The 23754-nt window shown below is 43.7% G+C and overlaps 1 protein-coding gene across 5 annotated transcripts in view; it reads left to right on the forward strand.

The window, feature by feature from the left end:
• The window catches only part of EEF2K (eukaryotic elongation factor 2 kinase), a 58294-nt gene that overhangs the window by 12677 nt on the left and 21863 nt on the right, over window positions 1-23754 (forward strand). For 2 of the 5 annotated variants that reach the window (XM_005304727.5, XM_065559984.1), the window contains exons 1-6: window positions 859-1085; window positions 9367-9462; window positions 9892-10216; window positions 18861-18961; window positions 20515-20575; window positions 21567-21604. In XM_005304727.5, coding sequence (XP_005304784.1) covers window positions 9971-10216; window positions 18861-18961; window positions 20515-20575; window positions 21567-21604 — 446 coding nt within the window. In that variant the 5' untranslated portion in view covers window positions 859-1085; window positions 9367-9462; window positions 9892-9970. Of the gene's footprint in view, window positions 1-786; window positions 1086-9366; window positions 9463-9891; window positions 10217-18860; window positions 18962-20514; window positions 20576-21566; window positions 21605-23754 lie in introns of those variants that run through there. The other 3 variants (XM_065559983.1, XM_008164636.4, XM_005304728.5) reach the window with 3 other exon arrangements.

Genomic DNA, 23754 nt, shown 5'->3' on the forward strand with positions numbered 1-23754 from the left:
GGGGGTTCGGGGGGTGCTGGGGATAGGGAGTCAGGAGGATGTTGGGTGGGGGGGGCTGTGTGGCACAACATGGGCCCGCCCCCCGAGGGGAAGGGGCATGTTGGCAGCACAGGGCTGGGCGGGCCACTGTGTGTCTGGCAACTGCCGGTTTGTAAATAGTGCCCTTCCACTGGGCTGCCCCTGCCATGCCTCATTGCCCCTGCCTGGCCCCTCACTCTGGGGACTGACCCCCACACACCATGCTCCATTGCCTCCATGGGAGCCCACAAATAAGATTGGTGCCAGGCCCACAAAAGTTTAATCTGGCTCTGAATGTGTACTTTGAACGCTGGTCCTTGTGAGTAGGTCTCCAGTAACTGTCTGGTATCTTTCACTTGCACTATCCACAGAGAAGAAAACTAAAAAATGAGAAGGAAAAGACTCTTGGGGGGGGTCCTGCAGTCGCTTCAGCGGCTGATGACCTGCCCCCCCCCACCCACTATTCTGCGGGCTGGAATGGAGGAGGCGATGCTGTGAGTCTGGGGGTCCCAAGGCAGTGTCTGTCATGTCCCTAATTAGTCCCTCCAAACACGAGACCAGATGGGAGGGACAGTGTTTCCTGGGAGCCACACTCTCCTTTCAACACTCAGGAGCCCCCCAAATCGTAAGGAGCATGTGCTGAGGCTGGGCTGATGCAAGCGAAGGGCATTAGGCGGGGGGGGGGGGCGTTGTAAGGCTCTGGGGCAGCTTTACACCATGTGTGGGGTCGGAGCTCACACTCCGCGCAGGCTGTAGCTTCTCCTCCCCGTGCAGAGAGCCCCTGTGCATGAGGCAGACACACCCCATGCCTGCCTGCCTGCTGCAGTACCGCCCTCCGCCAGCCTGCGGAGGGAGGGTGCAGCCGGCCAGCTCCCGCGGGGACTGGGAAGGAGAGCGAGAGAGGCTGATTCCGAGACAAGACGAGACGCGAGCTGTCCGCGTGCGCTCCCCGGGGAAGCAGCTGGCGCGTGACCCTCGGAGGGAAGCGCTTGTCGGAGTTTGTGTGCAGCTGCAGCGGGGAGAAGAGCCTTGCTTGCTGCTCCGGGAGCCGTGTGTGTCTGCACAAGGTAGGCCAGGCATTGCACCGTGTGTCTCTCTGCACAGGGTACGCCAGGCTCTACTCTGGAGCCTGCTTCTCCACCTTGGTTTTGCCGGGCTCCCCGGTTAGCAGCATATCTTCTCCGTGCATGGTGGGAGGGGGTCAGGAGGCTGCTTCGCTGGGGAGGGCTGGCAAACGGCTCGGCCTGCAAACCCTGCTCAGTCTGTGTGCCCGCTCTAGCGCTCAGTATGGCACATTACATACGGACACGTTTGTATTTTAACACGCATTTTTAGTAATAATTGATTCCCCTTATTTAGCCTACTAGCGTATTCACCCAGTGGTATCCAGAATATTACAGCTTACCACAGCATTACTACCTGTTTGGGGACTATTTATGTACCATAGTTGCAGTATTTTTAAAGAAGAGCTATTCTTGTCCTGTTGCATACATGCCAGTTATCCCTGTTTTATTTTACTTTTTCACAGAGCTGTTTATTTTTTTTTCCCGACTTTATCCTTGCAAAAATTCCCCATTGTAACACTAAAAGGTCTTTCCCTGTTTTTCTCTGTAAATGCCCCCAATTGACAGCTTTTGAATGTTGGCAAATATGTTGTATTTAGACCAGGGCTTTACTGTAGAATACAATAACCTTCCTTTACTATATACAGCAGTGTTTTTACAAGGGCTGCCTGTTACTGGAGAAGGCGGTGTGGGTGTTAGTTATATACGGATGTAAAGTTCATAAACGTCCAATGGAAATTAAAGGCCTGTTGTGGGGTGGGGTTGAATTTGTCAGTGATCAGAGAGTGGTAATTTGCTCTTTGTAAAACCATATTTCTGATGACAGTTTCCTCACAAGGAGCTTTTTGCCTGTTTCTAAGCGGAGGATGAGATGTTACCAGACTGTTTTGATTGCAGATTGTTGATGTAATGACCCTAAAATGTACTAGTCAGCAGATTTTCTTCTCAACAGCCTACATGCTGCTTTGTCCAAATAGCCAAAGGAATACAGTATGTGAGAATCAAACAGATGGAGGGGGGAAAATTCCCATTGACACATTGGTTTATTGCCAAGATTGAGCTGTGACACGTTGCCTTGCACAAGGGGGAAGAGCGTTGTATGCACAGTGAAATGATTAAACTCATGCTCTGTTAATGTACCAAACTGTCACAAAAAGAAAATGTTACTAAACAGTTCAGATTTTGATGTACACAGAATAAGAAGATTTTTTTTAAATGAAAAAGGATGGATAGAATTACAGACAATAATGAGCAGATATAATTCAGTTTAATCCAAGTAATGCAATAGCTGGAATCAAATTGAAAAGCACACTTAAAAGTTGTGATCTACTTTTTGAAGGAAAGATAACAATGCAGAGAGGGGGTAGTTAGGGGCTGTGTGTGGGCAGGGGGGGTAGCTCAGGGTGCAGGAAGAGGGGTAGCTAGGGGCTGTGTGTGGCCCAGGAGTAGCTCAGGGTGCAGGGAGAGGTATCTAGGGGCTGTGTGCAGGCAGAGGGGTAGCTCAGGGTGCAGGGAGAGGGGTAGATAGGGACGGTGTGCGGGCAGGGGGGTAGCTCTGGCCAGGTGCATGGAGAGATGTAGGTAGGGGCTGTGTGCCAGGAGGGCTCCCCTATGGTCTCTGTTTCTTGAGGGCTCTGCCAGCCATGGAGCCGGGTCCCACACCCTTGCGGCTCTTACTGGCTGCGTGAGCAAAGGGGGCTCGGAGCTGAGAAGCAGCCTCAACCCCAAATCAGTGTCAGGTTTTGAAAATGTTGTCTGTAACTTCCCTAGGAGAGTTTTCAAAGCTGCCTAAAGGATTTGGACTCGCAGTTCCCATGAGAATAAATGGGAAATTGGCATCTAAATCCCTCAGGTGTCTGATAATCTCCATCCCCTGTGTCTTGCTTTCCAGGTCTATAAAATGGAATACGTAACTCAGAGGTGTTTTAAGGATTTTGTACCTAATGTTTATGAAGCGTTTTGAATGAATAAAGAACCACATGGTGTAAGTGCAAACCGTTGTCACTTTCATTACTCTAGTACAGAGGGGGCTTCCAGCTATGGAAGAAGATGAGGGAAGTTGCTCTGTGTATTTCACCTCTGCCTTCTAAATGTGCACAGAACAAGGACACTGCCTGCCCAGTGTCCTTTCAGCCTATGCTGGAAGAACCTGCCAAAATTCACATTAAACAAATATTTGTCAGTAAATTTGTCAAACTCAGCTAACCCCCTTGTGAACATTTGGAAGCTTGTTCTGCGCTGTTCCAAATCTGTGCATCTTGGGTATCAGCTTTGTCAGTTTCACTTGGGAGAACAGTTTGAGACCGGATGAGAGCTAGGGTAGAGCAGGAACTAGGGGTGAAATCCTGGCCCCATTAAAGTCAATGAAAAAACTCCTGTTAATTTCACTGGGGCCAGGAAGTAGCTTAGCTCATGGGCAGGGGGAATCTGTTTTAAGTTTAGAAGCAGTATGAAAAAAAGGCAGGAAGTTGAGAGGGGGAGACACACTCGCATATCAGGAGGAAATCTGATCATGTATAATGAGGCGCATGTTCCTAATCTGGGGTTGCTGGGCAACGAATATAGCTGATGGGCCAAATTCAGCCCTAGCAGAAACAGGTGCAATTCCACTACTTCAGTGAAGCTGCCCCTGATACCAGGCCTGAAATGTCACTTTCTCTGTTTTAGAAGCTATATTTGTGTGGCCCTTATACACTTTTGGAACTGGCACGCTACTGCAACTAGTGAGCAGGCACAATACCACCCTGAGAGGTGTCCCTGCACTCCCATGAGGGATCCCAGGTCTCACTCTGTCATTCTAGAGCAGGGGTGGGCAAACTTTTTGGCCTAAGGGCCACATCTGGGTATGGAAATTGTATGGCAGGCCATGAACGCTTATGAAATTGGGGGTGGGGTGCGGGAGGGTGTGAGGGCTCCGGCTTGGCGTGCAGGCTCTGGGGTGGGGCCAGAAATGGGGAGTTCAGGGTGTGCGAGGGAGCTCCAGGCTGAGGCAGAGGGTTGGGGTATGGGGGGGGAGGGCTCAGGCTGGGGGTGCGAGGTCTGGGGTGGGGCTGGGGATAATGGATTGGAGAGTGCAGGGGGTGTTCCAGGCTGGGACAGAGGGGTTCAGAAGGTGGGAGGGGGATGAGAGCTAGGGTTGGGGCATGGGAGGGTATCAGAGGTGCAGGCTCCTGGTGGCACTTACCTCAAGCAGCTCCCAGAAGTAGCGACATGTCCCCCCTCTGGCTCCTACGTGGAGGCGTGGCCTGGTGCTTCTGTGTGCCGTCTGCTCCGCAAACACCACCCCTGCAGCTCCTATTGGCTGCAGTTCCTGGCCAATGGGAGCTGCAGGGGCGGCGCTTGGGACGGGAGCAGCGCATAGGACCCCGTGGCTGCCCCTACACATATGAGACAGAGGAGGGATATGCCACTGCTTCCGGGAGCTGTGCAGAGCCATGGCATGCATGGAGAGGGGCAAGCCCCCGATTCCGCTCCCCGGCGGGAGCTCGAGGGCTGGATTAAAACATCTGAAGGGCCGGATGCGGCCCCCAGGCCATAGTTTGCCCACTCCTGTTCTAGAGACGCAAGCAGGGGCTGAGCACCTCACATTGCTCAGAAGTGTGACTGACTTATTGAGGACTGGAGTCAGTGGGCTTTGAAAAGAGTCTTCTGATATGGGACTTTAAGAGTGTGTATGGGGTGTGAGGGGCGTAAAGCCAGGAAAATGTGAAAGATCATCAGGGTATCATCAAGGGTGTGAAAACCTGCCTGGTGCGTTGCTTCTGCACCTAAGAGTGAAATCCACAGCTATCCCAACATGGAGCTGAATTATTAATAACAATGTATCTGTTTGAGTTCTGCTGAATCATCATTAATAGTCTCTCGAGGAAGATCTGCATGGAAATCTCCACCCGTCGCTGTGGGTGGAACCTGAGCCTCGGTAAACATGCTTCCCTTGTTCCACTATTTTATTTCTTAATAGGTTGCTCTGGTGGGTAACACAGCTATGAATGATTCAGTGCTCAGCCGTCCACAATTTCTCTAGAATTGATGTAAATAGATATATGAAGTTAGTAAGAAAAGAGCCCACATGTAGCTTCTCTTTTTGATGTGCACATGACTTCCATTATTATTTGCTTTAGTAGCAGTTATATGTATAGAAAGCCTCTGTGAAACACTTGTTCTTACTGTTACTTAGGAATTATAGGAAAAGGATTAACTAATTTTAATATAAACATGTGATGTTATTGCATCATGTTGCTGAATTTTTGCTTTCTGCATTGCTGTGTTAGTAGTGGGTACAGAAAGATCCAATTCCTACTTGTTACCTTTAAAATGTTAACAATCATTTACCAACAATCATTTACCAATCAAAAACTGATGAAGTGTCATCTTTTTATTTCATTTTAGTAGTCCCATGAAATGAGCTGTAATAAACTAGTTGTGGAATATTTTGAACTGAGATACATACAGTATAGCTTGCAATGGAAGTAGATCAGTTGTAATTTTAGCCAGTCACTGACCTATGTAAAAGCAGATGGTGAAATGCTTTAGTGTATCAGATCAGGAAGATTTGTAGCAGGTTGATTCCTAGTCCCAAGAGTGATGGATCATATTGTATCTGCTTTTGTATAACTTTGGAACCAAGTGCCACCTTGTGTCCTTTTCTAGCCCCACTGTTTGCATGGGCTTGGATTGCTTTGAATTAATGCAGTTAATAACAGAGAGAATGATTCAGCGTTGACAATGGCCAGTTTTTCAGGAAGTGTCCCCGCGTTGTGGCAGGGAATTGTAAGGAAGTTGAGAGCATAGGAGTTAAATGGGGAGAGTGACCATGTCATAGTGATGAATTAAATTAACAACAGATACTTTGTTAAAGAGTGCTCTGATTTTTGACCTATTCCAATTGTTGATGACTAAATTATTGTCTACATTTGTCTGCACTTTTAAAATGAATGAAAATATAGCAGGATTCTCTGTACTTTCCAAAAATCAGTGTCTCTTTCTCTCTCTCTCTCCTCTCTTCTATTTTCATTTGGAAAGAGACTTCTTAATTTCAGGCTGGATTGTGACATGCCTAATACATTCTAGATAAAATGTTGTCTATTCAGGACAGTTATACCAGTGTAAGTTAATGTGTGAATTTAAACAACTGTAGTTATTGGTATCACTCCTTGTTTGGGCACTCTTATTGCAGTAGGAGATGATCTTTTTGGGGTTTAGCATATGCCACTTTGGAAGGAATCTGCGCTAACTGAAAAATGCCATCAGAGTATCCACACAGGGAGTAAATACTAAGGCTAGGTCTACACTACTGGGGGGGGGGGGAATGTCGACCTAAGATACGCAACTTCAGCTACGTGAATAGCGTAGCTGAAGTTGCGTATTTTAGGTCGACTTACCTGGCTGTGAGGACGGCAGCGAGTTGACCGCTGCCGCGCCGCCGTCGACTCCACTTCCGCCTCTTGCCACGGTGGATTTCCGGAGTCGATGGCAGAGCCATCGGGGATCGATTTTATCGCTTCTTCACTAGACGCGATAAGTCGATCCCCAATAGATCGATTGCTATCCGGCAGGTAGTGAAGACGTGCCCTAAGTTATATTGGTATATCAATTTAACTATATCAGTGTAATTATACTGGTATAATTGGTAACTGGTAAAACTTTCCCATGTAGACAAGCCCTAAAGGATGATGCATCAGGAGCAATTGTCACAGGCCCAAGGACTCCCTCAGGCAGATTGGTAATAGAAATCTGTCACACAATTGTGCCTGGCTGAGCTTCCCAAGGGTAGTTTGGCTTCACACTGCTCCTTACACAGGTCAATTGTTATGTGCCACACTTTGGACCTTTATATTAATTTTAAGGGTGTTTTAAATGTTTCCTCCTGAAGGTTATGTTGTGTGTATCAGTGAGAGAGTTACAATTTCAATCTTTTGCAGCCTGAGAGCTGATGTGGAAAGTATTATGGGACTGACAGTTATTTTCCTCTAGAATAATTACCTTCTGTGAAATTTCTGATGGACATAATTGAAGAGCCCTACTGTTGTTTCAGAATATCAACAATTTGTGTAAGAAGCGACAGAGTCCTGTGGCACCTTATAGACTAACAGACGTATTGAAGCATAAGCTTTCATGGGTGAATACCCACTTCATCAGATGTTTATTTGTGTAAGCTTATTATGAAGAGGAGCAGGCACTGTGATGATGGGTGCTGCATTTTTTAAGAACACTAAAGTTTAAAAAAGGGGGAGGAGGGCTTGAAATAAGTTTGTTCTTCATGAAAAACACCCCTGGTTGTACAGAAAGCAGGCTAAATTAAGAGCAATGAAGGGAGATGATCTGCCCTTACCCCAAATCCATTGTCAGACTGTGGACAGAAGTAGATCACTGTGTATTCCAGCTCTGCATGTGCTGTTGTGATGTCAGTTCCTGTATTCTGCAGAACTGTGTAAGTAATGAAACTTTGAAACACCAGAGTTTTCCTACTTAGAAGGTAATAAAAATTAACACTAGATTAGATTCATGTTGTAGTCCTCACCTTAGAAAAGACATAGTTCCTGTTATGGAGACAAGGCAGAGGAAATTAAATAACTGGAATAATAAAAAATTTTAGTCAGGTGTGGCCAAAATGCATCTCACAGGCCCAGTGTGACACACAGAGTTCTATGATCTATCCTGCCGTCATCCCATCTTTCACATGGGAGTGGAGTCCATGCCAATATGTGATGCTCCATCTTAATCAGAGTGGAGGCTGTTCGGATAAAGATGGCCTATTACATGCTGACACCTGTAGTGGGGTTACACCTGCTCCCAGGAGACTAAGGGTGGTCTGCAGACTATGCCATTTTATGTAAGCTAGCTATACCCCTTGGGATGCTGATAAGTATTCAGGAAGGTTCCTTGGTTTTGCAAAGTTTTTGGACCATTGAGTTTAGTTATGAGGAAAGATCATGGAACTACTAGGGAGAGAAGAAAAATGACTTCATAGTGATCTTCCAGCAGGGTGTCATTTTGTTTTGTTTTTTCTTTAGCTATGAAATGGCTTGATAATTGTCTCCCAGGCCTATTTATTACAAAAGAATACAAATACAAATTCCCAGGGGCAGGAATTAGGGAATATGAGCTAGATGCTCATGGTTTTGTCACATAATGAACAAATGGAGTAGGTTGCTGAAGCAGGGAGTTGATAGAACTAGCTCAATTTATTATTTATGGTTGAAGTGCCTATTGATGTATAGTGTCTAAACTATAGATAGATAGGTCTGGAGCCTCTGGAACAGCCATCCAATAGGAGTGGGGTGGGGGCAAGAGATTTACTTAATTTTAATCTGGATCTTGATACATTTATGAAGGTGATTATGTGACAGGGTTGCCTGCAATAGGAAGGGCATGGACTCAGTGATGCAGGAAGTCCCTTCCCATCCTCTGTCTCTGTGATAAAATGGACAAACTACCTACAGTGGCTAACAAAGAGAGATTGCTAAAATATACCATTTTATCTACAAACCTCTGAGCTCTGGGGAGAAAACAGAGATTGGCCTTTAAAAGCCATTGGATTAGGAAAGCTTTTTGGGTGGATAGAGGGGAAAAAGTTTGACTGTTTTGATTCAACACAGGGCCTGTCTTTGCCAGATAGAGACATTTAGTATGTATGAACTAATGTCATCCGAGATCCTGGGCCTATTCCATAGACCACTGAAATCTGCAGGAACCTTTCTGTTGCCTTCAATGAGTTTTGGATAAGGCTCTTTGTCACCAGATGGGAATGAACAAAATCAAGAGTGGAAAGAAAAAATAATGTAAATAAATGTTCTTTCCTGAAGGCTGCCAATTCCAGGCTCTGGTGGATCATCCAAAGAGAAGGGCCTAGCACTGAGCAAGCCAGCCAGTGCTCCTGGAGAGTTCAGTTACCGGCACTGACAGCAAGAGCATCCCTGTTGGGAAGGGGGTCAGAGTGAGATTTGAAGCCAGAGAAGAGCACTGAAGTGTGACTTTCCTGTGCATTCCCTCCTCCCCCCTATCTGGACTCCTTTAATTCACTTTAATGGCTAGAGCAGCAGCAACTGTCTGGCAATCTCATTTGTCCTCCCTTCAGAAGACACATATGGCACCCTGGGTGCACACACACACTGTGGACTGACTTTGGACTGACTAGCCCGTGTGAGCTGGGGGCCAAGTAATATAAAACCTTCCTGGCACAGAAAGTGTTTCCTGGTTTCACCTTCCCCATCCACTCCCAGTAATATTTCGTAGCCCCTTTCCCTGGAGTCTGTTAATCCTATTCTTTGTTTTCATTTGTAAGTGATCCCCTGATGGAAAAGCTGCTTTTGGAAAACAGAGGGCCTGATCCTGCAGTCCTTGGATTGGGCAAAATACACAGAGTTATGGGGAAGTCAATGTGAGTTTTGCCTGAGTAAAAACTGTAGTATCGGGCCCAAAGTTTTTAAACAAGTAAGAGCAGATATGTTCAAAGAGGGAAGTTGATAAATGGAGCCTGGAATGCTACTAAAGGTAAACTAGAGTAATCCAATGTTGCAGTCCCTAATATTTTATATTAAATTCCTATTCTATTCTGAGCCAATTTTTCTCTATCCTGTGACAATTTTAAACTTGTGTATCTAAATTGGGAGCCCAAATCCTGCATTTGGGTGTTGAGAGGCATACTTAGGTGCCCAGATACCCGTTTTACACACCCGTGTACAGATTATTGACTAATTTTTGCTAATGTTGGTCAGTATAAATTTTGGCTTCAAGCTTTTTTTTTTTTTTTTTTTTTTTAAGAACAGGACCTTTGATTTTCTTTAATTTCATTCTTTTTCTCTCCCAGGTTCTTCCTTCATTTCAAATGTGTATTGTAATACTGGCTGCTTTAATCATTGCACGAATTAAACCAACCTCCCACAAACATGGCGGACGAGGACCTTATCTTTTGTATGGAAGGTATTGATAATGCCAGGTCAACTAAAGCAGTCTCTGGAAATTATCCTGATGCTGATAGTGAGGATGAGGATAGTTATTACATCTGCCCGATAACAGATGACCCAGTATCTAACAAGGTTGCAAACAACAAAGTCGCCAACTATTACAGCAACTTAGCAAAAGATGAACATTACAGATCTAGCTCTTCTCCTAGAAACTCATTCAATTTTAAGGTAAGCATTGAGCTCAAGCCTAAATGGGCTTCTAATCTCATTTATCTCTCTAGCTGCTTAATTTCTTGTAAATTTCCATGAAAATTACAGCTTTTATTTTTCCAGACTTGTAGTTAAATCTATTAGACCAATAACCTGATCCTGCCATTGATTCCCTTACACAACTCCACTTGAATTCAGTGGGAACTCCATACATGGAACTCTAGCAGGCTCGAGTCTAAGACTGCACAGCTGTTGTAGTTCAGTTGCTTTAAAAAACCCAAATAAATGGATTTTCAGTTTTAAAAGATGATGATTGTTGTAACTCTAATGCAATATTATTAATGTCAAAATTTGGGCTATGAGAGTAGACGTTCTTTCATGAATGATATCAAGCAAAGCAATGTGCCTGAATTGAGTATCTTTAATTGAACAAAACCAGTCATAATTTTTGAGACAACAAAAATGAACATCATTTACAGGTTGGGTTGAGATGTGTTTCTTGTGGTGGGCTCTTTACATTTTGATAACAGAGCTCTGATGTTAAATTTCACAGTAAATTCTACCACCAGCCCCAGACAGTGTGCTCTAGTGGTATCCAACCATTTCAGCCTGAGGGCCAAACATATTACATTGCCCCAAGGTCAAAGTGAGTGCATATTGTGGGGCAGATCCTCTGCCCCATTCTGCTCCCTTTGCACCAATCAGACAATGCAAAGGGAACAAAACCCACCTGTAAGTCTCCTACTGGAGACCCCTCTAATCTGGAGGATCCCTAGCATATGTAGAGTCTGCATAGCTGCCCTCCTGATTGCCCTTGGTATGTGAGGGGAAGTGTCACAGTTTAGAGCAGGGGTCGGCAACCTACGGCACGCCAGCCGGAACCCCAGGCTGGCAGCGGGCTGAGAGCCCAGCTGGCAGGAACCGGTGGCTGAAACCCCAGACGGGGGCTGGCGGAGATGCTCAGCCCATCCCTGAAATCCCAGAGCTGGGCGGGCTGACCTGCTCAGGCCGCTGCCACTCTGGGGTTCCGGCTGCTGGCCCCTTGCCAGCCAGGGTCCCCGCTGCAGTCCCACTCACCTTGCTTCTGGTTGGAGTTCCAGCACAGGCCCCCTGCCAGACAGGGTCCAGGCCTCCGGCTCTGCTCAGCCCTACTAGCCGCCAGCTCCACTCACCTCAGCTGCCGATCTGGGGTTCCAGCCATTGACCTCCTGCCAGCCAGTTATCAACTTATAACTCAGAAGCCTGTGTGCAGCTTAAAGTATCTAAATACGTGCCACCAGACATTGGAAAACTCAGCAAGGAAAAGAAGGGCAAGGATCACACTAAACTAGTAAGATTGTTCACAAGTGTTAGCGAACACCTTCTAAGACCTTGGGTTCACTAGGAAAAAGGGTGTATTTTTAACACACAATTGCTAACAGGTGAGTAACAGGGTGGTTTGTCCCTACGTGGTAGAGACCTGGAGCCAGTCTACCCTAATTGCTAAGGAGGCACACCTGAGCTGGGATTAGCTGATTCCCCTATAAAGAGCAGCAGGAAGCTGGGAGGAGGGGAAAATGTTCAGGGAGACAACACTGGAATACAGAGGCTACTGGGAGCAAGTATGCTACAAGAGCGGACCCTGGGACTGGAGAATGAGACTACAGACAAGTGAGATTACAGGCAGGAAAGGCCTGAGAGTGACCAATAAGAGGGTAGACAAATGGACTTGAGGAGACTTTTTATTTCGAACTGTTTTGTCAATAAAACCAGACCCCAAGGGAGAGGCGGTACTGGACAGAAAGCCTGGATGTGGAGTCTATTCGAGAAACCCCTTGAAAGGGGAACAGAAGCAAGGTGCCTACCGATTGACCTTGGGCCATGAAAGGGTGCTTGAGAGGCTGGCACCCAATGACAACGTGTTAAAATCCTAGTGTAGATGTTTTTAACATGTTAGCTATTTGACATAATCGCTCAGCTCACCAACACGGTTAACCTCAACCAGCTACAACTGCCTTGTCTACACTAGTATTTTAACATGTGTTAATGTTAAAAATATACTTTTTTTCTAGTGAAGACAAGACCTAAAAGTCTAGTGTGGACAATGCAGCTTAGAATTTAAAGTGTGTTAAACTGGTTGAGTTGAAGCCTAGGAGCGAGCAGAGGTTAAACACTGCCTTGTCTACGGTAGATTTTTAGAACATACAGTCATAGAAATCTAGGGCTGAAAGGGACCTTAAGAGTCCATTACATCCAGCCCCCTTTGCTGAGACAGGACCAACTAAACCTAGACCATCCCTGACAGGTGGCCTGTTCTTAAAAACCTCCAATGATGGGGATTCCACAACCTCCTTTGGAAGCCTATTCCAGAGCTTAATTACACTTATAGTTAGAATGTTTTTCCTATATCTAATCTAAATTTCCCTTGCTGCAGGTTAAGTCCACTACTTCTTTCCCTTCCTTCAGTGGACATGGAGAACAATTGAGAACTGTCCTCTGTATAACAACCCTTAACATAGTTAAAGATTTGTCAGATCTCCCCCTCAGTTTTCTTTTCTCAAGACTGAACTTGCCCAGTTTTTTTTAAACTTTCCTCCTAGTTCAGGTTTTCTAAACATTGAATCATTTTTGTTGCTCTCCTTTGGATTATCTCTAGTTTATCGACAACTTTCCTAAAGTGTGGTGCCTAGAATAGGAGAGAGTACTCCAGCTGAGGCCTCACAAGTACCAAATAGAGAGGGACAATCACCTCCTATGTCTTGCATACAATACTCCTGTTAATAAACCCCAGAATGTTATTAGCCCTTTTTTGCAACTGCATCACATTAATTCCTGTTTCAGAGTAGCAGCCGTGTTAGTCTGTATCCGCAAAAAGAAGAACAGGAGTACTTGTGGCACCTTAGAGACTAACACATTTATTAGAGCATAAGCTTTCGTGGACTACAAATTTCCTGTTGAAATTTGTGATCCACCATGACTGTACAACCACCTAGCCAGTTATTCCCCATTTTGTAATTGCGCATTTCATTTTTCTTTCCTGGGGGTGGTACTTGCCTTTAATGATTTTCATCTTATCTTGTTGTTTTCAGTTCATTTTTCCAATTTGTCAAGATCATTTTGAATTCTGATTCTGTCCTCCAAAGTGCTTGCAACCCCTCCCAGCTTAGTGTCATTCAGAAATTTTATAAGCATACTCTCCTCTACATTATTCAAATCATTAATGAAAATATTGAATAGCACCTGACTCAGGACCTTATTAGACATACCCTTCCAGTTTGACAGCAAACCATTGATAACTGCTCTTTGAATATGGTCTTTCAACCACTTGTGTGCTCACTTTATAATAATTTAATCCAGACCACATTTCCCTCATTTTCTCATGTAAATGTCACGTGTAACTGTCAAACACCTTAATAAAATCAAGATAGATCACATCTACTGCTTCCCCCCTTCCACTTGTTAGTTAGCCCATGTCCGCCAACATATCCTAACCACACACCTTTAAATCGTAGTTTAGAAAAAGCCTTCGGTACTCAGTTTAGCCCAGTGGTAGCAAATTGCAATGACTAGTGCTTCAATGAGACAGAATTAGCATAAAATCCATGTAGTGAGGGACCCATTTGTTCAGTGCCAAGTGGTTAAGTGGTGTTTAACCAGGTATTTAATAGGTGAGAGACTTTTAGTTCATATCTGTCAATGAAGAAGTTGCCAAGTGAAGATGAAATGAAATGAGTATAAACTTTATTCAGCACATTTTATAAGTCTCTTCACACTATTTTTAATGGCCTCTTCATCCAGATATTAGGCTGGTGTCCAGTTTAAAAGATTCTACTTGTACTACAGATGGGCTCAGGAATCAGTGTTCAGGTCCACATCCAGAGTAAAATTTGTATGGGATTAGGGCTTGGGTTTTAGGTTTGACAGTGCTGAAATCTCACAGTCTGTTTATGAAAGGTTTCAATCCAAAATGGCAGAAATCGTGCCAGATCAGCTATTATTTTATGCTTCTCACCCCCTGAGGCTGAAATCTTGTGAAATGGCAATTCTTGTAAGAGTTTGGCCTCATCTGAAAAAGAAACTGGATCTGACCTGAAACTAAAACCAGAAGAACAGGTTCAGATTCAAATTGAATGCCCTGATCCCCAAAAATTGAAGGGGGTTGAATTTGAGTTTCTACTTTTACCCATCTTCACTGTATGTATTAAGCATTAAACACCGTATGCAGTAATACAAAATATTCTCTACAGGTAAGGAAGTCAGCTGAAGTTGCTATAGGAACCATAACTTTGAACTTCCTGATTTTTATGCGTTTAAAATGCTAGCTGTAATTTTGCATTAATATATTTTTTACATGTGATAAATCACTGGGTGGTGAAAACAGGACCGTTCAACAAAGCATGTTTTTTTTTTTTAAATTTTATTTTGCAATAATATTATCCTTGGGATTTGAAGATAGTTTAATAAACTTGTGGTCAAATAGATATTTACTAAACTATAAGTGATCCTGAGCATGAAAATGTGAAATATATGGGTTAGCTAGTACAAAGAAAGGAAAAAACTGCTTCGTACATTTAGTTGATAGGCTAGCTAGGTATGCAGAGTTGTCCTTCCCAACCTGCTCTAAAACAAATTCCACACACTGTATGGAGTCAAAAACTGACCCGCTTTCTGGGTGTTTAGCTTTATTAGCAAAGTAATTAACAATAATGATGATAATATCAAATTCAGCTCCCCGGGCTTGGTTCCCCCTAGATTCCTACCCCAAAACTGCTCACCGTACACCCTCATGCTCTTTCAATCGAGCCACTCCCAAATCCTGTATAGTTACATGGGCTAACAAATCATCTGTCTCCAGGAATAAGCAGAAACCACTAGCAGATTCAACATCCCAGCAGATTCAACTTTTGCTAATAGTGCGAGTTGTTTCAGGCAAAAGATTATATGTAAAATTCCATTCTGAGGATTTAATCTTTCAAGGAGCTGAATGCCTCCATTGAAGTTCTTACAAGGTGAGGTCACTTAGCACCTCACAAGAGTTACCTACCATCTTCCAGGATCAGGTTCTGAATCTTTAAATCTAGCCTATAAAACAATTGGTTTAGTAACAGAAAATAGCAATATTAGTGGGCTGCATGGATCAAGTATTGAAGGTCAAACTGAGTAGGCATTGTAGAATTCTTGGTGCAAATTGTTTTTCAATGGACATTGTTTTGTGACTTTTTAAATTTGCAGTCAGCAACGAACAAAAAAAGTATGCTCTGGCCTTGTGTAACTAGTAGAGCCCTGCAAATCTCTGGGTATCGACAAATATCTGCAGACGATGTTTGTGGATCTGATCCAGATACAAATTTTGTATCTGTGCAGAGCTCTAATAATTAGCTAACAGGGTCTGTATGTACAAATATGCTATGCCTCTGAACATGGTAGACATGTTGACTTTCCCACCACAGTTGATTAACTATAATGTATTTGACATTCTAATACTGTAGAAATTTTTTCAAGCTATTATCTATTTTAATTCTAGATAGATATCAGTTACTGCAAAAATGGCAATAGAATCATGTGCCATTTAGTGATTGAGGAGGGTGAGGGAATTTTAATGCAGCTGTTGTCTGCATGTATATACAATATATCGAGCCAAATTCTGTTATGATTTTGAGTTTGGTCCTGCAAAGCAACATCAACTCCCATTGGACCTGATTCTGTTTCCACCAAAGTCAGTGGCAGATTCTCATTGACTTCAAATTAATGTAGTTCTTCTCAGGATCAGACCCCTCAATCTTTCTACCAAATAATGTCTCCAGTGCTTTAACCTGTACTTACATATGCAGTTCCATTGACTTGAACAGATTTGTGCACAGATACTCTAAAGTTTTATTTTACTCTGAAATGCACATTTTGAAAAACAGCTTATGGGTATGTCTACATTGCAGTTGAAAACCCGTGACTAGCTCATGCCAGCTGATTCGGACTCTGGAGTTTGGGCTAAGGAGCTGTTTAATTGTGGTGTAGACGGTTCAGCTCAGGCTAGAGCCTGGGCTCTAGGACCCTGCAAGGTGGGAGGGTCACAGAGATGGGCTCCAGCCTGAGCCAGAATGTTTACATCACAATTAAACAGCCCATTAGCCTGAGCCCTGCCTCAGCTGGCACAAGCCAGCTGTGGGTGTCTAATTGCAGCGTAGATCTATCCTAAGTGGGAAAGGGACATTTTTCATTTAGCAAAAAAGGAAGCACTTAACTGATCATTTGTCTTATGTACATTTTCCTATTTTAATGGTTCTCGTGTATTCTTTAGAATGACACACAGCAACAATCTAAGCATGGCTCTGTGGATGACCATAGTAGAGTAGGTTAAAATGGAACCTTTCATAGTGAATGCTTTAAGACTTTTTTTAAAAAATGGTATTTTGATTCATTATTTTATTCTTTAGAAGAACTGATGCAGCTCCAACCATAGAAATCACTGAAGCAGAACATCACCTTGAAGAATTTTTTGTTATTTGTAATTTATCTTTTTGTTCACCATCATAAATAGGCATTTACTTTTAAAAATGTGTACATAGTTGTTTTTTTTCACATTATTTCCTGTTGTTAACAAGAACAAAGGGGATGTTAGAGTATTTTTATTTCATTTATATTTTCTAACTTGTCACCCTTGTGTAATCTAAAACAGAAGAAATGTGATGCTTGCATAATTGGTGTTCTTAATGCTGATTCTCTGTTTTGAAAACCAGAAGACAAGTGTAGGGCTCAAACCTATGAGGTGCTGAGCATCTTCAACGCCCATTAATTTCATTCAGTATCTTTCAGGGGCTCTTAGCACCTTCCAGAGTGAAATCCATAGACAGGGATATAAAGCCACTCTCCAAACACCACAAAAAGGCCAGTTTCCTTCAGACACCCCATGACCACATGATTCCTTGGAAATTATCCAGTATATTTCAGTGGAGCATAAGGGCGTGTCCCTGTTTTTATTCAACCTGTTCCTATACATAGCTTACAAATGGAGCCTCCCATGTAGCTCATCAGATCATGTGACATCAAGCAGCCCATATTGTCATGTGACAAACAGGGACTATTTTCTAACTGATTTCATTTAATGTGTTTTATGTATGGCTGGGTTTTATGAGTGGAGAAGGTGGGTCTTTTGATTTGCTTTTAGAATATGCTGCTTTGCCAATGGAATAGAATGGACCTACTTGTTGAAAATGTAAATTATTTTATAAAGGTCCCTACTATTATACAATATAAAGGTTTGCAAAGTAATTTCAGTGCTGATAGATATTTGTATTGTAATTGTTTAGCTTTTGATGATATTTAATTTCTAAAAAAAAAATAAAACTATTTTTAAATATTGCAAATTCAGTCACAGAAGTGATAAACAGTGCTCCAGAAATCAGTATTTTCTGCCACAGATTCAGATAGGAGCTGGCACAAAGTACCCAGGCTGTCAAGGGTGCTGAGTGACTCTGACAAGGTGCTGAGCACTCTACTCATTCACATGAGTAGTGATTGAAGGTACTTGGCGTCTTGCAGAATGCATTTAACACCGTGGAGGATTGGACCTCCGGGGCTCTGGGCATAGTGTAATGTGAAAATAGGGGGACAGGATAAGTGTTAAGAGAAAAGCATTTAGAGTGGCTTGTGGAAACAACTATTGAATTTTCAACATATGCATTTTCAGAGTTACTGTGACTTGATGAAGACTGAAATAGCTACTTGTCTGGAACTATAATAATCATCCATTTTCCTTACATAACTACTTTCTTCTGCTTTTGCATCTTGTGGTGAGCTCAGTTTTGAGGCCTTGGTTTTTGCAAAGCTTTTTTTTACCTTGATATTATTGTGCAAAGCAGGCTTGTTCTTTACTTGCACTGATAGGACATGTTACTTCCAATTAAAATGTAATTCTCTTCAAGTAAATTTCTCGAACATTAACATTGGCTACTAAATGTGATTGTAGATAGCTGTTCTAAACACTGAAGATTATAAAATTACTGCAATTTATGCAAGTTATGCTCAGTTCATACCTGTGTGTATTAGACCAAATTCTCACTTGGATTTACTGTGGTATAAATCAAATCAGAATCTGGTGCTTTACATTTCTGTGCTTTTTATCATTGCACTTGAAACTGTAAAATGTTGAATGGTGTTTTGCACCCAACCAATATCAATTTGAGCAGTGGTCTCCAAGCAGTGGGGTGTGCCCTCCTAGAGGAACATTTGGGAGGCGTGGCGAGGCCACGGCCAGCCCCCATGGCGGGTGGGGAGGAAGCATCACTCAGCCCCACTCTTCCCCCAGCTCCACTCTGGCCCAGCCGCAGCTTGGGCCCCTACTATGGCCCCACTCCCAGCCACGGCTGCAGTTCCCGGGGAGAGGGCACGGACAGGGTCCATTATGGGTAAGGGGGAGCATGGCAGAAAAAGTTTGGGGACCACTGAATTAGAGAAGGGGGAGGGGAATTAAATTAGAAAATATGGCTCTCATCCTTTAAAGCGATATATGCAAGCTGGTCCGTGCACTCCCCCAGCTCATTGACTCTACATGAGCACAGGAGTGTGCCTGCGTATTTTTCTTTACAACACTGAGGTCCAAAGGTACAGTAGATAATGTGATTATAAAGCTTGTAATCATTGGGTGGTTGTTCGATATAAATAACCTGCTAGTTTTTAACTTCTGTAGGAAGCCTGGAAACATGCCATTCAGAAAGCTAAACACATGCCTGATCCCTGGGCAGAATTTCATCTTGAGGACATTGAAACAGAATATGCCACACGTTATAGGTCTGTAGATGTTTCTACTTCTAATAGTGATGTTAAGCAGATTCCCTTGGGTTACATGTGTATATTTCAAAGGATTATGTTCATTTTTTTTATACAGTCTGCGTAATTATCTAGGTAAATAAGTCCATGGCAAGAATGTATCTAAAATGAAACTAGCATTTATAAAGACTGTACTCGATCAAAAAATAGTGAAACGTTTTAGAATCTCTCCCACTTTAGCCATGTCTAAAAGTCCCAGCATTGCAAGAAGCAGACTGGAAGTAAATGAGAAGGGTGTTGCTGATTGATTTATAAATATTCCTTAGAATTAATCCAATAAGGAAAGAAACAAAATCATTATGGTATTTGAAGCTATAAACAGCTCTGCCTGTTTGTAACACTTTGTGCCTTTCCTGAAATAGCAGTTTCTTTATGTGGACGTGCAGCAGTGCTCCATGAGGCTGGAACATAAAAGGAACAGAATAGCACAGCGTAATGTATGTGTTGAAACCAGTCCTGGTCCCTGACCTGCATATGGTACTTTGGGCACATGCTTTGCCAAAGCATTTACACTGCACAGCCATGAAGCGTTTTGTATGTTTTGAAATTTGAGGCACTGACATTTATTTATTTATTGTGCATTTTTAATAATGAAAGTGCTGAAATAGCCCAATAAAAAGAGCAGGGTCTGGTTTTGCTTCCCCTGAAAGCTGTGCTGTACAGGCTATCAAGGGAAGTAACTTGTAGATAGAATGGCTGGGCTGGCATGATTTTTGAGGGTGGAGGAGGGAATCTATCCAGGCTGGTCAGGAAAGGCAAGCTAGAAACAATCATGTGTTGCAGATACAACGGTCTTGATTCTTAGTTAGTCCATTCCTGTGCTTGGGACAGGAGGGGCAAAGCCACGTTTGTGCTCCCTATATTTTAGGGTTGTGCAGAGGCATGTCCAGCTCCTGGTGTAAGATTTAGTAGCCTCAGGGCTACTCTAATTTATGCTTTGCTTCTCAAGGTCCCCTGTGGACCTTGGGAGGCAGAGAATAGCCATAATCCAGTGCACTCAGGTCATACCCCTGTTGTGCCACCAATCCACCCCTATGCCAAGGCCTGAGAGCAGGGCTGGTGTAGAGATCTTAGGCCAGCTCTGCCCCAGCCAGGGGAGGCCCCCTGTGAAGCAGATATTCTCGGAGGACCATTTCCACCCTCTGTACCTGGCAAGAGCAGCCTGGAGGAGCTTTAACATAACAGCAGATCAGGCCCATTTTGTAGTGTGGACAGGGTCTTAGTTTCGGCTGCAGAGTTTACATGGGCTCTGGAGTAGAGGGCTTTTTGTTGGCCGAGCCACAGGGTGGCCTCAGTGTGGCCCTCTGAGGAGGCCATTTGCTAGTTTTCTTTCCTAAGTCGTATATTGGCAGCCACGTAGATTTGGGGAGTGGAGAGGCTCAGAGTTCTGTAAGATAGAGCAGAGAGAAGAACTTTACATCAACTCCCCAGTCAGCTAGGATCAGCTGTGACACAGGGGAAAGTCTTTGGTTCCTTGTGCATTTTACTAAGAGGTGTGAATTCTAATTGTGCAGGTACAACGCAGTTACTGGAGAGTGGGTCGAAGATGAAGTTCTCATCAAAATGGCTTCACAAGTAAGAGCACATTTGTCTCTGTCTTTTCTATTAATAGTAGTAGTAGTGGGGGGTATTTATTAGTTCCTTCTTAATATAGACTAAGCTAGGGGAAGGTGCCTAACAGAGGTTTTTTAACAGGGGTTTCCAAGCCTCAGGATCATTCTCTTCATTTTATTCCTCTGCTTTTCCTTTAAGGGTCTGTGCACAATACTCTTCCCTTCACTGGAATAGAGCAGCATGTAGGGGCAGCTCTTCCCCAGCCCAGCAGCAGCCATGCAATTGCCAACCAAAGACAAGTGACGTGAGGCAGACACTCCCATCCAGGAGTTCAGCATGCTGCCTCCTCAGCACTCCCCACTCCTGCTGGCATGGGTGTTTTGGGCAGAGCCCAGGACTCTAACCCATAGCCCACTGCCTGGCAGTCTGGCCAGCTTTGTCTTTTTGAGGCTTCCAAATAATTTCTGCTCTTAAGGAAAAAACTGCCTGGGTTTTCTGCTGATGAGGGTAGGACCACCATCACCTACTGCTTAAAACAAGGAGTCACTTGAGAAGTTTTGGGAGCTGCTTGGTCCATGTTACTGCAGAAGTGCATGTATTTAGAGTGGTGTCAGTCTGCAGGTCACATTGGACACCCAGGGCTAAATTTGGGAATTTTGAAGTCAGCTGTTTTGGGCAGTCACAAAAAAGCTAACTCAAGCCTGGACGGATATTTTGAATCAGACCTTGAGCAAAAACCTCTCTGTCCTGCAGAGATATTAAAGATCCATGCCACTTTTCCTTAGAAGAGGGAGATTTTCTCCAGGCGCCTTTCCCCAAATTCCCCTTCCCCTCTACTTTGGGCCAATTGGTTACCACCTTCCATTTCAGAGAAGGATGCATTTCAAGCTGTGTTGTATGTGGGTAATTTGTGAGGTGCTTGGGTATCTTGCAGGAGGAAAGGGGCTGTGGAAATGTCAAATACTGTTAAAGATTAACTTTATGGCAATGACTGTCTTTGGATTTTTTTCAGCCCTTTGGCCGTGGAGCAATGCGGGAGTGCTTCAGAACGTAAGCGTCCACTGGCTTTTTCTTTTTGGCCTTCTTGTAGCATTTCATGTAGTTGTGAGTGCAGCAGTTTTAATGTAATTGTTCTCTCTGACATGGGGGAAGGGAACGCAGGGAAAAAGTAAAATTCCCTGCTGGGTGAGAGCATGGCAGGGTGGAGAACCAGGCTACAGTCCCAGTGGGTTGGCCAAATTGTGCCTGGCCTTTGCATGGGTTTGCAAGGAAAGGAGGACAAGGAGCCTCCTAGCTATGCTCTCTGACAGAGGCCAGGCACAATTGCAGTTGTCTCCTTCTCCCTGTATCTTGCCGGGGTACTAGCCACAGCATAGGGAACACCACAGAAGGGACAGCGTGCTGCCTTCTCCTAAGGGATAGTAGAGTGAGTGTGCTCGGGGAATGCAGTGAGCATGCTTGGGGAATGCTGAGATTTGAGGCATGATCTCTCCTGGAGCACTCTTGGAACAGTAGCTTTGAATAGTCCCAAACAGACATAATCAGTTGCTTAATACTTAGATCCATAAAAGTTAGGGCTGGAACTTGCCTCTTCCACCATCTGCTGTAGCTTAGCCGCTCACACAGATGTTCCTAGAACAGTGGGTTACCAGTTTGCTGGAACGGTCCTGAATGGGATGGGACTGCAGGGGGTCTGCAACTCTTGGAGGGCAAATGCAGGCCCATGGTTATGCAGATATAAGGGGGAGGAATAGCTGGAATCAGGGGAAAGAGATGCCCAGTTCTCACCAGAAGCCTATCGTGCTGAGAGTTAAACGTGAATCAGATGCTATAGAACAGTGGTTCCCAAACTGGGGTTCGCGAAATGTTACAGGGGGTTCTCAGGAAAAAATTCCCTAATGGCAGACAGAGCTGTCCCTAGGGACCCCAAGCAGCACTTTGCCAGCAGCCCGGAGCCCCTGGACTTCCAAGAGCTAACCAGATCAAAGCAAGCATATCTATCACACTGAGGAGATTTAAACTTCAAGACTCCTTATAAGAAATGGAAAGGGAGGTGGATATTTTTTGCTGTTTTTAAAATTAAATAGGCAGCTAGTATTGTTTTTAAAATTATTATCAAGAACAAATTTAAGCTTTGTTGTAACGTGGGTTTTTGCATGGACTGCTCAAGACCTGAATGCTTGTGTAGGAGGAACTCTGAGTTGGCTTCTTAAATACCTTCATGCTGTTTCACATCTGATACTTCTTGATGAAACATAGGAGCTTTGTCTTATAACAGGCTTATTCAAAGTGATACAAGCTACAAAAGTGAGATCTTGGAAGAGAGTTGCCATTTTCATAATGTATTACAAATACAGTAATGATAAATAATAATACATAGTGTGTAATAAGCATGACATAAAAACAAATTTTATATTTCCAAGATCACTACTTTTATTATTTATACTCTGGTGAAGGAGAAAATCCCTGGAAATATTCATTTTTAGGAGGGGGTTCGCGAGACTTGACATTTTAGTGAAAGGGGTTGACAGGTTGTTAAAGTTTGGGAACCACTGCTATAGAATAATCACCATGACTGTGTTCTAAGCAAGGTGGAACTGGAAGAAGAAGAAGAATCATTCTTCCCAGTAAGTGAAATTGCTGGATGGGGAGGGTTTCTCTTTGGTCAGCGAATGTTTGAGGATACAGCTATATGTACCAGCACCTTGCAGTAGATTAGTTTGCACTAGAAAAGAATCCCCTCCCTTTCCAGTCTCCGGATGCTAATGTCTCCTAGAAAGTACACATGTTGATGCTTCAAGCAGCTCCCCCTTCTCTCTGACTGCTGGATCCAGATGATTGGGATTTAACATCTGGTTTCATTTACGGGGAGAGAGAGAGAGAGAAGCTTCCAAATGGTAGCAGCTCAATGTACTGAATATCCAGGTAAACAGGACAAAGTAACTGTTAAACCCACTACTTGGGCCTGAGTGGATTTAGAAGCAGTGCAAACAGTTTCTGTTCATGCAAAACCAGATGCAGTGGAAGCTTTGGAAGCAACAAGTCTTAGTTTGTCCTGTTTGCTTTCAGCTCTTGTTTGTAAATGACCAAATTCCTCTTTGTGTCCCTGGCCTAAGATACTGTAAATGTAAATTGCATCTCACTATTATGTCACTACCTCAAACTTTTGTTCTTAAACAAGTTTCACATGTGTGTTTCTT

Source organism: Chrysemys picta, chromosome 10, assembly GCF_011386835.1.
Source record: "Chrysemys picta bellii isolate R12L10 chromosome 10, ASM1138683v2, whole genome shotgun sequence".
Taxonomy (NCBI): domain Eukaryota; kingdom Metazoa; phylum Chordata; order Testudines; family Emydidae; genus Chrysemys; species Chrysemys picta.